General features: G+C 40.5%; 1 protein-coding gene across 9 annotated transcripts in view; it reads right to left on the bottom strand.

The window, feature by feature from the left end:
* Window positions 1-18,645, bottom strand: part of RIPK1 (receptor interacting serine/threonine kinase 1) — a 70,421-nt gene that overhangs the window by 30,124 nt on the left and 21,652 nt on the right. For all 9 annotated transcript variants that reach the window (XM_023557642.2, XM_064279882.1, XM_010597547.3 and 6 more), the window contains 2 exons: window positions 14,939-15,167; window positions 13,025-13,174 (listed from right to left, as the gene is read on the bottom strand). In XM_023557642.2, coding sequence (XP_023413410.1) covers window positions 13,025-13,174; window positions 14,939-15,167 — 379 coding nt within the window. The remainder of the gene's footprint in view (window positions 1-13,024; window positions 13,175-14,938; window positions 15,168-18,645) is intronic.

The following is an 18,645-nucleotide window of genomic DNA, read 5'->3' as shown; positions in this document are numbered from 1 at the left end:
TATAAGGAGATTGAAAACACCATGGCTTGGGTCAGGCGCACCTTAGTCCTCAAGGTGACCTCTTTGCTTTCCAACACTTTAAAGAGGTCTTTTGCAGCCAACTTGCCCAATGCGATGCGTCTTTTGATTTCTTGACTGCTGCTTCCGTTGAGTGTTTATCATGGATCTAAGTAAAATGGCACTGGTTTTTTTTTTCTAAGTAAAATGAAATCCCTGACAACTTCAACCTTTTCTCCTTTCATCATGATGTTGCTTGTTGGTCCAGTGGTGAAGATTTTTGTTTTCTTTATGTTGAGGTGCAATCCATACTGAAGGCTGTGGTCTTTGATCTTCATCAGTAAGTGTTTCAAGGCCTCTTCACTTTCAGCAAGTAAGGCTGCGTCATCTGCATAACGCAGGTTGTTAATGAGTTTTCCTTCAATCCTGATGCCCCATTCTTCATACAGTCCAGCTTCTCAGATTATTTGCTCAGCATACAGACTAAGTATGGTGAAAGCATTCAACCCTGATGCACACCTTTCCTGACTTTAAACCATGCAGTATCCCCTTGTTCTGTTCGAATGAATGCCTCTTAACCAACGTACAGATTCCTCATGAGCACAATTAAGTGTTTCAGAATTCTCATTCTCTGCAATGTAATCCATAATTTGTTATGATCTACACTGTCGAATGCCTTCGCATAGTCAATAAAATACAGGTAAACGTCCTTCCGGTATTCTCTGCTTTCAGCCAGGATCCATCTGACATCAGCAATGATATCCCTGGTTCCGTGTTCTCTTCTAAATCCGGCTTGAATTTCTGGGAGTTCCCTGTCAGTATACTGCTGCAGCCACTTAATGATCTTCAGCAAAATTTTGCTTCCATGTGATAGCAATGAAATTGTTTGATAATTTCTGCATTTGGTTGGATCCCCTTTCTTGGGAATAGGCATAAATATGGATCTCTTCCAGTTGGTTGGCCAGGTAGCTGTCTTCCAAATTTTGTGGCATAGACGAGTGAGCACTTCCAGTGCTGCATCTGATTATTGAAACATTTCAATTGGTATTCTGTCAATTCCCGGAGACTTGTTTTTTGCCAATTCTTTAGTGCAGCTTGGACTTCTTGGGTCAGTAACCTTGGTTCCTGATCATATATTACCTCCTGAAATGGCTGAACATCAACCAATTCTTTTTGGAATAGTGACTCTGTGTATTCCTCCATCTTCTTTTGATGCTTCCTGCGTCGTTTAATTTTTTTCCCCATAGAATCCTTCATTATTGCAACTTGAGGCTTGAGGTTTTTTCTTCAGTTCTTTCAGCTTGAAAAACACTGAGCGTGCCCTTCCCTTTTGGTTTTCTATCTCCAGCTTTTTGCACGTCATCATAATACTTACCTTGTCCTTTTGAGCCTCCCTTTGATATCTTCTGTTTAGGTCTTTTACTTCATCATTTTTTTCTTTTGTTTTAGCTACTCAACACTCAAGAGCAAGTTTCAGGGTCTCTGCAGACATCCGTTTAGGTCTTTTCTTTCTCTTTTGTCTTCTTAATGACCTCTTGCTTTCTTCGTGTATGACGTCCTTGTTTCATTCCACAACTTGTCTAGTCTTCAGTCATTAGTGTTCAACATGTCAAATCTATTCCTGAGATGGTCTCTAAATTCAGGTGAGGTATACTGAAGGTTGTACTTTGGCTCTCGTCAACTTGTTCTAATTTTCTTCAGTTTCAACTTGAACTTGCATACGAGTAACTGATGGTCTGATACACAGTCAGCCCCTGGCCTTGTTCTGACTCATGATACTGAGCTTTTCCATTGTCTCTTTCCACAGATGTAATCGACTTGATTCCTGTGTATTCCATACGGTGAGGTCCATGTGTATAGTCGCCACTTATCTGGTGAAAAAAGGTATTTGCAATGAAGAAATGGTTGGTCTTGCAAAATTCTATCATGCGATCTCTGGCATCGTTTCTATCACCAAGGCCACATTTTCCAACTACCGACCCTCTTCTTCTTTGTTTCCAACTTTCCCATTCCAATCACCAGTAATTATCAGTGCATCCTGATTGCACGTTTGATCAATTTTAGACTGCAGAAGGTGGTAGAATCTTCAGTTTCTTCATCTTTGGCCTTAGTGGTTGGTGCGTAAATTTGAATAATAGCGGTATTAACTGGTCTTCCTTGTAGGTGTATACATATTATCCTATCACTGACAGCATTCTACTTCAGGACAGATCTTGAAGTGTTCTTTTTGACTATGAAAGCAATGCCATGCCTCTTCAAGCTGTCATTCCTGGCATAGTAGACCATATAACTGTCAGATTAAAAATGGCCAGTACCAGTCCATTTCAGCTCACTAATGCCTAGAATATCAATGTTTATGCATTCCATTTAATTCTGGCGATTCCCAATTTTCCTAGGTTCATACTTCATACATTCCATGTTCCAATTATTAATGGATGTTTAAAGCTGTTTTTTCTCATTTTGAGTTGTGCCACATCAGTAAATGAAGGTCCCAAAAGCTTGACTCCATCCACATCACTAAGGTTGACTCTACTTTGAGGTGGAAGCTCTTCCCCAGTTGCATTCTGAATGCCTTCCAACCTGAGGGGCTCATCTCCCAGCACTATATCAGACAATGTCCCACTGCTATTCTTTTCAGAAGTAGACCACCAGGTGCTTCTTCCTGGTCTGTCTTAGTCTGGAAGCTCAGCTGAAACCTGTCCACCATGGGTGACCCTGCTAGTATCTGAATACTGATGGCATAGCTTCCAGCATCACAGCCAACACACAGGCCCCTACAGTGACAAACTGACAGATGTGTGGAGGCAACAGCCATTAGAGAAATATAAAACAAAAATACAATGAGATACCATCTCACCCCAACATTACTGGCAGGAATCAAAACCACAGAAAACAACAAATGTTGGAGAGGCTGCGGGGAGACTGGAATTCTTATGCACTGTTGGTGGGAATGTAAAATGGTATAACCACTGCGGAAAACAATGTGGCACCTTCTTAAAAAGCTAGAAATAGAAATACCATATGATCCGCAATCCCACTCCTAGGAATATATACTAAAGAAATAAGAGGCATCACACGAACAGACATGTACACCCATGTTCACTGCAGCATTGTTCACAATGGCAAAAAGATGGAAACAACCTAGATGCCCATCAACAGATGGATGGATAAACAAACTATGGTACATACACACAATGGAATACTACACAACAATAAAGAACAATGATGAATTTGCAAAACATCTCACAACATGGATGAATCTAGAAGGCATTACTGTGAGTGAAATAAGTCAATCACAAAAGGACAAATACTGTACGAGACAACTACTTGAAAAACGAAAAGGTTTACACACAGAAAGAAACAATCTTTGATGGTTATGAGGGAGAGGAAGGGGGGATGGAAAAACACTAAACAGACTACAGGTAAGTGGTAATGGTCGTGAAGGGTAAGACAGTACACAACACTTGGAAAGTTCGCACAACTTGATCAAGGCAAGGTCTTGGAAGCTTCATAGATACATCCAAACTCCCTGAGGGACTGAACTACTGGGCTGAGGGCTAGGGGCCCATGCCCTTGAGGGACATCTAGCTCATCTGACATAACACAGTTTAAAAAGAAAATGTTCTATGCCCGACATTGGTAAGTGGTGTCTAGGGTCTTAAAAGCTTGTGAGCAGCCATCTAAGATATTCCACTGGTCCCACCTGTCATGGATTGAACTGTGTCCCCCCAAAATATCTGTCAACTTGGTTAGGCCATGATTCCGGGTATTGTATAATTCTCTACCATTTTGTCATCTGATGTGATCTCCCTATGTGTTGTAAATTCTATCACTATGATGTGATGAGATGGATTAGTGGCAGTTATACTGATGAGATATACAAGATAAGATAGTGTCTTAAGCCGATCTCTTTTGAGATATAAAAGAGAAAAGCAAGCAGAGAGACATGGGGACCTCATACCGTCAAGAAAGCAGCACCGCGGTACACCGGAGGGAGAAATCCCCAGGAGGAAGTGATTGGTCTTGGAGCGGGGAGAGCAGCGTCCCAGCTGGGGAGCTGTCCCACTGGGACCTTGGCGAGAGCGGGCAGGGTGTGAGCGCATTCCCCTGAATAGACCCCGGGGGCGGCCCGGCTGTTCATGAGGGCCACGCCCACTCAGTTCGCGCGAGCGGTGCAGCGCACCGGATAGAGAAATCCCCGGGAGGAAGTGACTGATCTTGGAGCGGGGAGAGGAGCATCCCAGCCGGGGAGCCGTCCTACCAGGATTCTGGCGGACGGGGGCGGAGCGTGAACGCGGGGATCAGCTCTATATTCTGTGGTGCTACACACCTAGCTCTCTGATCCCTCCCCCACCCTCCGCAAGCGGCTCCATTAACATCCGAATACCCTGAGCCAGAAAGAGAATTCGGATAGGGATCTGACTGCATTTTTTTTTAGCTGATAACCTGGAAAATCTAGATTCCCAGTGATGGCTCGGAGACAGCAGTCCATATTAAACCACATAAAGAAACAGACCACAACAGCCTCTCCAACCCCCCAAACAAATGAATCAAAATCTTTCCCAAATGAAGATACAATCTTGGAATTATCAGATACAGAATATAAAAAACTAATTTACAGAATGCTTAAAGATATCACAAATGAAATTAGGATAACTGCAGAAAAAGCCAAGGAACACACTGATAAAACTGTTGAAGAACTCAAAAAGGTTATTCAAGAACATAGTGGAAAAATTAATAAGTTGCAAGAATCCATAGAGAGACAGCATGTAGAAATCCAAAAGATTAACAATAAAATTACAGAATTAGACAACGCAATAGGAAGTCAGAGGAGCAGACTCGAGCAATTAGAACGTAGATTGGGACTTCTGGAGGACCAGGGAATCAACTCCAACATAGCTGAAAAAAAATCAGATAAAAGAATTAAAAAAAAATGAAGAAACCCTAAGAATCATGTGGGACTCTATCAAGAAGGATAACTTGTGAGTGATTGGAGTCCCAGAACAGGGAGGGGGGACAGAAAACACAGAGAAAATAGTTGAAGAACTCCTGACACAAAACTTCCCTGACATCATGAAAGACGAAAGGATATCTATCCAAGATGCTCATCGAACCCCACTTAAGATTGATCCTAAAAGAAAAACACCAAGACATATTATCATCAAAGCTGCCAAAACCAAAGACAGACAGAAAATTTTAAAAGCAGCCAGGGAGAAAAGAAAGGTTTCCTTCAAGGGAGAATCAGTAAGAATAAGTTCAGACTACTCAGCAGAAACCATGCAATCAAGAAGGGAATGGGACGACGTATACAGAGCACTGAAGGAGAAAAACTGCCAACCAAGGATCATATATCCAGCAAAACTCTCTCTGAAATATGAAGGAGAAATTAAGATATTTACAGATAAACACAAGTTTAGAGAATTTGCAAAAACTAAACCAAGACTGCAAGAAATGCTTAAGGAGATTGTTTGGCCTGATGACCAATAATATCAGGTACCAGCACAATACAAGGTCACAAAACAGAACGTCCTGATGTCAACGCAACTCAAATAGGGAAAGCACAAAAACAAACAAAGTAAGATTAATTCTAAAAAATAAATAAATAAATAATACACATAACAGGAAATCATGGAAATCAATAGATAAACGATCACAATAATCAAAAAGAGGGACTAAATATAGGAGGCATTGAACTGCCAGATGGATAGTGATACAAGGTGATATAGAACGATACAAGTTAGGTTTTTACTTAGAAAAATAGGGGTAAATAATAAGGTAACCTCAAAAAGGAATATCAATTCCATAACTCAAGAAAAACGTAACGACTCAACAAACATAAAGTTAAACATTATGAAAATGAGGATCTCACAATCTACTAAGAAAAACGTCTTAGCACAAAAAAGTATGTGGAAAAATGAAAAGGCCAACAACACACATGAAAAGGCATCAAAATGACAGCACTAAAAACTTATTTATCTATAATTACGCTGAATGTAAATGGACTAAATGCACCAATAAAGAGACAGAGAGTCACGGACTGGATAAAGAAACACGATCCATCTATATGCTGCCTACAAGAGACACACCTTAGACTTAGAGACACAAACAAACTAAAACTCAAAGGATGGAAAAAAATATATCAAGCAAATAATAAGCAAAAAAGAAGAGGAGTAGCAATATTAATTTCTGACAAAATAGACATTAGACTTAAATCCACCACAAAGGATAAAGAAGGACACTATATAATGATAAAAGGGACAATTGATCAGGAAGATATAACCATATTAAATATTTATGCACCCAATGACAGGGCTGCAAGATACATAAATCAAATTTTAACAGAATTGAAAAGCGAGATAGACACCTCCACATTTACAGTAGGGGACTTCAACACACCACTTTCGGAGAAGGACAGGACATCCAGTAAGAAGCTCAATAGAGACACGGAAGACCTACTTACAACAATCAACCAACTTGACCTCATAGACTTATACAGAACTCTCCACCCAACTGCTGCAAAATATACTTTTTTTTCTAGTGCGCATGGAACATTCTCTAGAATAGACCACATATTAGGTCACAAAACAAATCTTGGTAGAATCCAAAACATTGAAATATTACAAAGCATCTTCTCAGACCACAAGGCAATGAAGCTAGAAATCAATAACAGAAAAACTAGGGAAAAGAAATCAAATACTTGGAAAATGGACAATATCCTCCTGAAAAAAGACTGGGTTATAGAAGACATCAAGGAGGGAATAAGGAAATTCTTAGAAAGCAACGAGAATGAAAATACTTCCCATCAAAACCTCTGGGACACAGCAAAAGCAGTGCTCAGAGGCCAATTTATATCGATAAATGCACACGTACAAAAAGAAGAAAGAGACAAAATCAGAGAACTGTCCCGACAACTTGAACAAATAGAAAGTGAGCAACAAAAGAACCCAGCAGGCACCAGAAGAAAACAAATAATAAAAATTAGAGCTGAACTAAATGAATTAGAGACCAGAAAAACAATTGAAAAAATTAACAAAGCCAAAAGCTGGTTCTTTGAAAAAATTAACAAAATTGATAAACCATTGGCTAGACTGACTAAAGAAAAACAGGAAAGGAAACAAATAACCCGAATGAGAAACAACAAGGACCACATCACAACAGAGCCAAATGATTACTACGTAAAATTGTACTCTAACAAATTTGAAAACCTAGAAGAAATGGATAAATTCTTAGAAAAATACTACCTACCTAAACTAACACATTCAGAAGTAGAACAACTAAATAGACCCATAACAAAAAAAGAGATTGAAACGGTAATCAAAAAACTTCCAACAAAAAAAAGTCCTGGCCCAGACAGCTTCAGAGAAGACTTAACACCACTACTACTGAAGGTATTTCAAAGCATAGAACAAGACGGAATACTACCCAACTCATTCCATGAAGCTACCATCTCCCTGATACCAAAACCAGGTAAAGACATTACAAAAAAAGAAAATTTTAGACCTATATACCTCATGAACATAGATGCAAAAATCCTCAACAAAATTCTAGCCAATAGAATCCAACAACACATCAAAAAAATAATTCACCCTGATCAAGTGGGATTTATACCAGGTATGCAAGGCTGGTTTAATATCAGAAAAACCATTAACGTAATCCATCACATAAATAAAACAAAAGACAAAAACCACATGATCTTATCAATTGATGCAGAAAAGGCATTTGACAAAGCTCAACACCCATTTGTGATAAAAACTCTTACCAAAATAGGAATTGAAGGAAAATTCCTCAACATAATAAAGGGCATCTATGCAAAGCCAACAGCCAATATCACTCTAAATGGAGAGAACCTGAAAGCATTTCCCCTGAGAACAGGAACCAGACAAGGATGCCCTTTATCACCACTCTTATTCAACATCCTACTTGAAGTCCTAGCCAGGGCAATTAGTCTAGACAAAGAAATAAAGGGTATCCAGATTGGCAAGGAGGAAGTAAAGCTATCACTATTTGTAGATGACATGATCGTATACATGGAAAACCCTAAGGAATCCTCCAGAAAACTACTGAAGAGTTTGGAAGAGTCTCAGGTTATAAACATACAAATATCACTTGGATTCCTCTACATCAACAAAAAGAACACCGAAGAGGAAATAACCAAATCAATACCATTCACAGTAGCCCCCAAGAAGATAAAATACTTAGGAATAAATCTTACCAAGGATGTAAAAGACCTATACAAAGAAAACTATAAAACTCTGCTACAAGAAATTCAAAAGGACATACTTAAGTGGAAGAACATACCCTGCTCATGGATAGGAAGACTTAACATAGTAAAAATGTCTATTCTACCAAAAGCCATCTATACATATAACGCACTTCCAATCCAAATTCCAATGTCATATTTTAAGGGGATAGAGAAACAAATCACTAATTTCATATGGAAGGGAAAGAAGCCCCGGATAAGCAAAGCATTACTGAAAAAGAAGAAGAAAGTGGGAGGCCTCACTCTACCTGATTTCAGAACCTATTATACAGCTACAGTAGTCGAAACAGCCTGGTACTGGTACAACAACAGGCACATAGACCAATGGAACAGAATTGAGAACCCAGATATAAATCCATCCATGTATGAGCAGCTGATATTTGACAAAGGACCAGTGTCAGTCAATTGGGGAAATGATAGTCTTTTTAACAAATGGTGCTGGCATAACTGGATATCCATTTGCGAAAGAATGAAACAGGACCCATATCTCACACCATGCACAGAAACTAACTCCAAGTGGATCAAAGACCTAAACATAAAGACTAAAATGATAAAGATCATGGAAGAAAAAATAGGGACAACCCTAGGAGCCCTAATACAGGGCATAAACAGAATACAAAACATTACCAAAAATGATAAAGAGAAACCCAATAACTGGGAGCTCCTAAAAATCAAACACCTATGCTCATCTAAAGACTTCACCAAAAGAGTAAAAAGACCACCTACAGACTGGGAAAGAATATTCAGCTATGACATCTCAGACCAGCGCCTGATCTCTAAAATCTACACGATTCTGTCAAAACTCAACCACAAAAAGAGAAGCAACCCAATCAAGAAGTGGGCAAAGGATATGAACACACATTTCACTAAAGAAGATATTCAGGCAGCCAACAGATACATGAGAAAATGCTCCCCATCATTAGCCATTAGAGAAATGCAAATTAAAACTACGATGAGATTCCATCTCACACCAACTAGACTGGCATTAATCCAAAAAACACAAAATAATAAATGTTGGAGAGGCTGCGAAGAGATTGGAACTCTCATACACTGCTGGTGGGATTGTAAAATGGTACAACCACTTTGGAAATCCATCTGGCGTTATCTTAAACGGTTAGAAATAGAACTACCATACAACCCAGAAATCCCACTCCTCGGAATATACCCTAGAGATACAAGAGCCTTCACACAAACAGACATATGCACACCCATGTTTATTGCAGCTCTGTTTACAACAGGAAAAAGCTGGAAGCAACCAAGATGTAAGTCAACAGATGAATGGGTAAATAAATTGTGGTATATTCACACAATGGGATACTATGCATCGATAAAGAACAGTGACGAATCTCTGAAACATTTCATAACATGGAGGAACCTGGAAGACATTATGCTGAGCGAAATGAGTCAGAGGCAAAGGGACAAATATTGTATAAGACCACTATTATAAGATCTTGAGAAACAGAAAAAACGGAGAACACATACTTTTGTGGTTACAAAGCGGGAGGGAGGGAGGGAGGGAGAGGGTTTTTTATTGATCAATCAGTAGATAAGAACTGCTTTGGGTGAAGGGAAAGACAACACACAATACAAGGAAGGTCAGCCTAATTGGACTAGACTAAAAGCAAAGAGGTTTCCAGGATAAAATGAAAGCTTCAAAGGTCAGCGGAGCAGGGGCTGGGGTCTGGGGAACATGGTTTGAGGAGACTTCTAAGTCAACGGGCAAAATAATTCTATTATGAAAACATTCTGCATCCCACTTTGAATTGTGGCGCCTGGGGTCCTAAATGCCAACAAGCGGCCATCTAAGATACATCAATTGGTCTCAACCCACCGGGAGCAAAGGCAAAGGAAGAACACCAAGGCCACACGACAACTAAGAACCCAAGAGACAGAAAGGGCCACATGAACCAGAGACCTACATTATCCTGAGACCAGAAGAACTAGTTGGTGCCCGGCCACAATCGATGCCTGCCCTGCTAGGGAGCACAACAGACAACTCCTGAGGGAGCAGGAGGCCAATGGGATACAGACCCCAAATTCTCATAAGAAGACCATACCTAATGATATGAATGCGACTAGAGGAATCCCAGAGATAATGCTCCCCAGAACTTCTGATGGCACAGGACAGGAACCATCCCCGAAAACAACTCATCAGGCATGAAAAGGACTGGTCAGCGCGGGGGAGAGAGATGCTGATGAAGAGTGAGCCAATTAAATTAGGTGGACACTGGAGAGTGTGTTGGCAACTCTGGACTGGAGGGGGGATGGGAAGATAGAGAGAGAGGGAAGATGGCAAAATTGGCACGAAACGAGAGACTGAAAGGGCTGACTCAAAATGGGGAGAGCAAGTGGGAGAAGGGAGTATGATGTATGTAAACCTACATGTGACAGACTGATTGGAATGGTAAATGTTCACTTGAAGCTTAATAAAAATTAATTAAAAAAAAAGAAAGCAGCACCGGAAGCAGAGCACATCCTTTGGACCTGAGGTTTCTGTGCAGAGAAAGTCCTAGACTGGGGGAAGATTGATGAGAAGGACCTTCCTCCAGAGCCAACACAGAAAGCCTTCCCCTGGTACTAACATGCTGCGTTTGGACTTCTAGCCTACTAGACTGTGAGAAAATAAATTTCTCTTTGATAAGCCCATCCACTTGTGGTATTTCTGTTATAACAGCACTAAACGACCAAGACACACCCGATGTGGAACAAGTGAGAATGAAGAAAACCAAAGGCACAAGGGGAAGGGTCAGTTCAGAGGACTAATGGACCACAACTACCACAGCCTCCACCAGACTGACTCCAGCACAACTAGATGGTGCCCAGCTACCACCACTGACTGCTCTGACAGGGATCACAGTAAAGGGCCCTGGACTAAGCTGGAGAAAAATGTAGAACAAAATTCTAACTCACAAAAAAAAAGACCAGACTTACTGGTCTGACAGAGAGTGGAACAACCCCTAGAGCATGGCCCCAGGACACCCTTTCAACTCAGTACTGAAGTTACTTCTGAGGTTCACCCTTCAGCCAAAGATTAGACAGGCCCATTAAAAAAAAAAAAAACAAGAGTAAATGAGCACACCAGCTCAGGGCCCAGGACTAGAAGCAGGAGGGAATAGGAAAGTTGGTAATACGGAACCCAGTGTCGAAAAGGAGAGAGTGTGGACACATTGTGTGGTTAGCAACCAATGTCACAAAACAATGTGTATTAATTGTTTAATGAGAAACTAATCTGCTCAATAAACTTGCATAATAACAATAAAAACAAAACTCAACAGTAAAAAAACTCAATCCAATTAGAAACGGACAAAAGACATGAAGTAGCATTTCACCAAAGAAGGTGAAATAAGTATATCAAGAAATTCAACATTATTAGCAATTAAAGAAAAATTCAAACCACAGTGAGGTATCACTACATACCTATCAGAATGGCTAAAATAAAAATAGTGACAGCACCATATGCTGGCAAGGATGCAGAGAAAACTAACCACTCCCATACTGCTGGTGGGAATGTAATTAGTACAGCCACTCTGGAAAACAGTTTGGCAGTTTAAAAAAAAAAAAACTGTATACATAACTATCATACGACCTAGTCACTGTACTCCTGGGCATTTATCTCAGAGACATGAAGACTTCCATTCCCACAAAAAACTGTACATGAATATTTATAGTAGCTTTATTCATAACAGCCAAAAACTAGATACCAAGATGTCCTTCAATGGGTGAATGGTTAAATTGTGGTACATCCACATCATGGAACGCTATTCAGCAATAATAAGAAACAAACTATGGATACACACAAGAATCTAGATGAGCTTGCAGAGAAGTACATTGAGTGAAAAAAAAAGCCAACGCCAAATGGTTATATACTGGATAAATCCATTTATATAACATTCTTGAAATGACAAAACTACAGAGATGGAGAACAGACTGGTGACTGCCAGGAGTCAAGGAGAGGGTTAGGGGAAGGAGGTGGGTACAGCTACAAAAAGGTTACATGAGAGATTCCTCTGTATCTGACTGTATCCTTGTCAATACCCTAGTTGTGATATTGTACTACAGTTTAATAAGACGTTATCACTGGGGGATACTGGGTAAAGAGTACATGGGATCTCTCTACATTACTTCTTACAACTGTATGTTGAATCTACGATTATCTCAAAAGAGAACTTTAATTAAAAAAATGAAAAAGGCGTTATAAAAGAGAAAAAAAAAACAAACCAGAAGATTAAGGCTAAGTGCATAAAGAAAACAGGTAACTAAATCAAAGTATCCCTGGAATTCTTTGGTGCTTTTATTCTATTTTGTCAGAGCAGAAATTACAGGGGCAAAGTGCCGTAGTGCCTTCCAACTGTTTCTCTTTTCCTCAACTGATTTTCTTCTTCTTTCCTCTGCAGCTCCCTCGGGGTCCTAGGTAGCATGTGACAGTGGATAAGAAGTGCGTGGACTTGGCAAAGATCACGTCCCTTTCTTTCTCCCTCTACTGCGCGTCCAATCTAAATGGCCAAATACACTTACAAAGATGCCAAATACACAAAGGAAGGGAAAGGCAGTAACAGAAGGTAAAAACCAAGAGGGACCATCCAAGAAGAATGTATAGAAAAATGGCCATTTGTTTAGGTTTCATGCTTTGGGGAGGTACAGCATGTTTTCATTGCGCAAAATATTTGAAACCATGAGTAAAGCGGGACTCAGCTCTTCGAAGACTCATACCAAGTTACTGAAATCACCACCTAGGAGGCATCTTACAGTCATAATAGATGCTCTTACCAGCAAATGTTGGCCGAACTTCCGGGCTTGCCTCCCAGCAGTGCTTCATGAGGCTAATAATCTCCTCTGGGCAGTGCTCAATGATGTCTTCCACATTTGGCCTGTTCCCAGATTTAATGCATAATATCAACTGCTGCTCACAGATGGCATCTATAAGGCAAAGAGGAGCTTCAGCTGAGACTCTCTTTCAGGTCTTACTCCTCTCTCCAGCAGGAAGGTAACAGAACGTGGACAATGTTGCTGCCTCACTCAGCAGGGACAGAATGAACTTGGGACAAGAAGCTCACATATTCCTTTGCAGAGATGATCAAACAACATTCTTATTTCTGCACATGAAAGAATTAGCCACAAAGCTGCCTCCTGGTAGAATAAATGGAGTATGTGGGTAAGCCCAGGGACATAATCCAGATTTTAATATAAAGATGAATACAGTACAGCCCTTGCCTTTAAGGAGCTCAGCTCAATGAGAGTGACATGAAATACTGAGTGCTAACTGCTGTGAAAGAAGGAAGTACCAGGGGTTCTGATAACACAATCAGGACTAGAAGGTCAGAAAAGGCTGTGTTGAGTCCAGAAAAGTAAGTCAGATTTATCCAGGGAAAGAATGGGGAAGGAGGACTTGGAGGAGGATTGCAGGCTAGGGAAGTGGGAGACGAACAGATTGGAAGTTACAGAAATCATGATGTGTCCCTGAAATACAAGCAAAACTAGGCATTCTGACAAAGGCGGGAATGGGAAGGGATAAAGCTAGAGAGAAGAAAAAGGCCAAACCATAAAGGGCCTTGTATTCGATGCTGAGAAACTGAAGACCCTGGGATTCTCTGAAGGATTTTAACTAGGTGAGTGAGCTTGTCATTTTGGGATGATAGTTCTGGCTGCAGGGCAAATGGTGGGCTGGATGAGGATAAAGTGAGACAGACAAGGAGTCTGCCGCAGAACTAGGGAAGGCCTGAACTAAAAAAAGGCCAGTGGGGACAGACAGAAGTGGGTGGATTCATGACAGACTTTGGATCATATATACAGAATTCACAGTTTTAACATCTGGTTGGATGCAGGAAAAGAAGGGCAAGGCTCAGTCTGGGATAATCCTAAATTTTCTGGTTGGGCAACCTAGGTAGGTGGATGCAGATGTCGTTTTCTGAGCATAAGAGGAGCAGCAAAGATGGGTGAGCTACGGGAGAACAGTCAGGAGATGGGTTTCTGGGAGGAATGTTGCTTTGGAGGCTCTTCGAGTACAAGTAATGGATCTGACTAAGAGATAACTGGATATCCAGGCCAGGGTTAGAGACAGAGATTTGAGAACCATCAGCAAAGAGATGGTCATTCAACCATGGTAGCTGATGGTACCTAAAGTACCAATAGTTAAGGCACTTAGAAAATTAAAGAATGGTTATTTATCTATCTGTTCTCCTGCATGAATCATGTCTCATTCATCTTTATGGGCCTAGTACCTATCACAGTGCCCAGACAAGTATGGGAAAAAAAAACTTGAATGAATGAAAGTATGTTAATGCCTTGTAGCACAGAAGGGCAAGTTCATATAAGCAGGAGTAAGCAAGCTTTCCTGTCTGGGGAGAATCCTGGAACTTTACAGCGCCTCCCCAAGTTAGACATACTATCAAGGCTCCTATTGGTCCTATGAGCCCCAATTCCTAAATCCGTATTATTCATTCAACAAAAAAGTACTAAGCACCTACTATGCTCCAGGCACTGTGTATGTAGGTGCCGGGGAAACAGTGGTGAGTAAGTGAGACCAGGTCCCAGCCCTCACGGAGCTTATAGTGGGTATAAAAAAGTATGGCACACATTAAATGAACAAACAATTCTAAATCTTAACTGAGTTCACTGAAGGCCATTATTTCATGTAGCAATCTTGATTAGCACCCAAATTCCGCTTCTCTACAAATGTCTTACTTTCATATGGCTCCTTATTAGCAAAAATTGCCCAAAGTACTATGGCAAAGCTGTATACATCTGATTTTTCTGTGGGCTTTGCGTTGACATCATTCAGATGCTCAGGGGCCATGTAGTAGAGGGTGCCACCATTTCTCTTGGAGGTACAATTCACCTTCCTCTGCTCATTATGTTCCTCTTTAGTCAGCTTACTCCACGTCTTAAAGGAAGCAACACCAAGATCCGCTATCTGCAAAAGAGAGCAAACCAATGGGATTGTCCTGTGAAGGCTATAACCAAATCAGATTTAGCTTTAAAATTGGGGACTTATCCAATAGATGGAAGGTACAGTGAATTTCCCCAGAAATGGCTGCACTGGACAGGCTTAAAACAGCTACTTCTGTTTTAAATGTAAGGTGATTGCCAGTCACAGACTCATTGAAATTTGGAGTTTTCTAAGCCATCTGGAAATGCCTCCCTCCTCCTGAAATGTCCACGTGAAATTCTGGTATCTAAATTCTCAGGCTATAAGAGCAGGGTATTTGCTGGGGTAGGGGAGGAGAAAAGCAGAAGATATTTCTGATATGAACAACAGCAATAAAATACATTTATTCTAATTCCCCAAGTCCTCTGCCTGTGTTATCCGACTACTGCAGGGGCTAGGGAAAAATGAGCATTTTCTCCTCAGCAGACTCCTATTTGTGCTGCAGTTGGTGACTGGGTACTACACCTTCTATTTTCCCAAATGATGTCCAGAGGCCCAGGGATGTGTTTCCAAGGATTTCCAAGACACATTGAGGATAAGGCTGTGGTCCTATTTGTTCTGAGCTGATAGCCTGAGCCTAAGAGAAGACAGGATAGGGAGGAGGAAAAAACATAAAAACACAGAGGGGAAACACCAAGGTTATTCACAAAACAAAGACAGAGGTGGTAGGGCAAGATGACAGAACAACACAGGTAAGAAGATATCAGAGGTGACAGTTCCACCTGTGCCTCTAGGGATCCAAGCAAGCATTTGGGGATGAATTGTGGCAAGTGATCATCTAAGACCCCCAGTGGGGCTATCTGACCTTAATTCATCCCAGAACATAAAAGTTATTCACGTAAACAAAGAACCTCCCTTTAGAGACACAGGAATAAAAACCCCTGAGACTAGAACAAAGTTCGATGCAGAACCTTCCTATGCAAACAGCTCCTGAGTCCTTCTTGATTCAGATTCCTTCTTTTTTTACTGAACTTTAGATGAAGGTCTACAGAACAAACTACTTTCTCATCAAACACTTAGTACACACATTGTTGTATGACACTGGTTAACAACCCCACAAGTCAACACTCCCCCTTCTTGACCCTGGGTTCCCTATTACTAGCTTTCCTATTCCCTCCTGCCTTCCAGTCCCTGCCCCAGGGCTGAAGCGCCCCTTTAGTCTTGTTTTGTTCCATGGGCCTGTTCAATATTTGGCTGAAGGGAGAACCTCAGGAGTGACCTCAATACTGAGCCAAAAGTGTGCCCTGGGGCCATACTCTCAGCGTTTCTCCAGTCTCTGTCAGGCCAGCAAGTCTGGTCTTTCTTCTTGAGTTAGAATTTTGTTCTACATTTTTCTCCAGCTCTGTCCAGGACCCCCTACTGTGATCCGTCAGAGCAGTCAGTGGTGGTAGCCGGGCACCTTCTAGTTGTACTGGACCCAGTCTGGTGGAGGCCATGGTAGATGTGGTCCATTCGTCCTTGGGACTAATCTTTCCCTTTTGTCTTTGGTTTTCTTCATTCTTCCTTGCTCCCAAAGGGATGAGACCAGTGGAGTATCCTAGATGGCCACTCACAGGGCTTTTAAGACCTCAGATGCTACTCACCAGAGTAGAATGTAAAACATATTCTTTATAAACTCTGTTAGGCCAAATGAACTAGGTATTCCCTGAGACCATTGTCTCCACAGCCCTCAGCCCAGAAATTCGGTTCCTCAGGGAGTTTGGATATGTCTATGGAGCTACCATGGCCTTGCCTTGTACAGGTTGTGCTGGCTTCCCCAGTACTGCGTACTGTCTTACCCTTCACCAAAGTTACCACTTATCTATTAAGCATTTTTTCCATCCCCACCCCCTCCTCGTAACCATCAAAATTGTTTCTTTTTGTATGTAAATCTTTTCATGAGTTTTTACAGTCGCGGTCTCATACAATATTTGTCCTTTTGTGACTGACTTATTTCAATCAACATGACGTCCTCCAGATGAGTTCCTTTTGTTTATGGATTTTTTTCTTTTCTTTTTGTAGATTTTGTTTTTAGTGAGACTTTATGTTTTTCTTCTTTATTTTGATGAGTACATTTGTTAACTTTCTTTGTGGTTACCTTGAAATTTATCCTTATCTTCCTAGGTCTGAACCAGTCTATTATTACTTGGTATCACCTTGCCTTCCTCTCCATTAGAAGGTTCTATACCTATACCATTTATTCCCTCTTTTATTGTTCTGACGTTACAATTTACAGATTAACCTTTCTGGTGCCCTGCTGCAATTCTTTTGGTTTTGGATAGTCCTTGAGAATTCATTTCCTAGGTTGGTATCTGGCTGGTACAACCTTGCATCCTAGATTCAGGCTGTGGTCTGATGTTGATTGTTCTCAGACCAAAGGACTCCCTTTAATAATTCTTGTAGGTTTGGTTTGGTTTTCATATATTCCTTTAATTTCTGCTTATCTGGAAATACCCTAATTTCACCATCATATTTGAATGAAAGTTTTGCAGAATATATTATTCTTGGTTGGCGGTTTTTTTCTTTCAAGGTTTTATACATGTCATCCCATTGCCTTCTTGCCTACATGGTTTCTGCTGAGTAATCAGAGCTTAATCTCATTGTTTCTCCCCGTACGTGACTTTTTGTTTTGCTCGAGCTGCGTGCAGGATTTTTGTCTTTGGTTTTAGCAAGTGTAATTATGATATGCCTTTGTGTTTTTCTTTTGGGGTCCATCCTATATGGCGTTCACTGAGCTTCTTGGATGGTCAGCTTTTCATCATTCATGATATTAGGGATGTTTTCTATCAGCAATTCTTCAATGATCCTCTCTGTGTTTTCCGTTTTCTCTCCCTGTTCTGGAATTCCAATCACTCACAAATTTTTGCTTTTGATTGTATCCCACATAATTCTCAGGATTTCTTGATTTTTCTTCATTCTTTTTTCTGATTTTTCCTCAGAGTTGTAGCCAAGTGTTTGTCTTCAATTTGGCTGATTCTGTCTTCCATCATTTCAAACCTGCTCCTCAGCCCTTCTATGACACTGTCCATTTCTGAAATCTTGTTGTTTATCTTTTGGATTTGTAATTGTTGTTTTTGAATGGTTTCTAGTTGTGAATTTATTTTGGCATTTTGTTCCTGTATTATTTTCCTGAATTGTTTCATTTTTTTTTGTCTGTATATTCCATGAATTTGTCTTCCTTTTCCATAAATTTGTCTATTTTTTCCTCATTTTTGTCTGCTTTTTGCTTCAACTCTTGGATTGCTCTGAATAGTAGAGACTTGAATTCCCTGTCAGGTAGTTCTAGTGTCTTTTCTTCTACTGGAAAGTCATATGCTGTTTTATTTTGCACACCTACTGAAACCATACTGTCCTGTTTTTTTTTTAATATGTTTTGATATTGTCTGCTGTCTTCAGGACATTCAATAATCACTTTCTTCGCTTCTTGATTGTAGATTTGTTTGTTTCATCCCGCTTTTTTGTTTTATTTGGTTTAACTGAGCAG

This window comes from Loxodonta africana, chromosome 1, assembly GCF_030014295.1.
Source record: "Loxodonta africana isolate mLoxAfr1 chromosome 1, mLoxAfr1.hap2, whole genome shotgun sequence".
Taxonomy (NCBI): Eukaryota; Metazoa; Chordata; class Mammalia; order Proboscidea; family Elephantidae; genus Loxodonta; species Loxodonta africana.
Note: the sequence above shows the minus strand (reverse complement) of the source record. Positions and strands in the feature narration are given on the sequence as shown.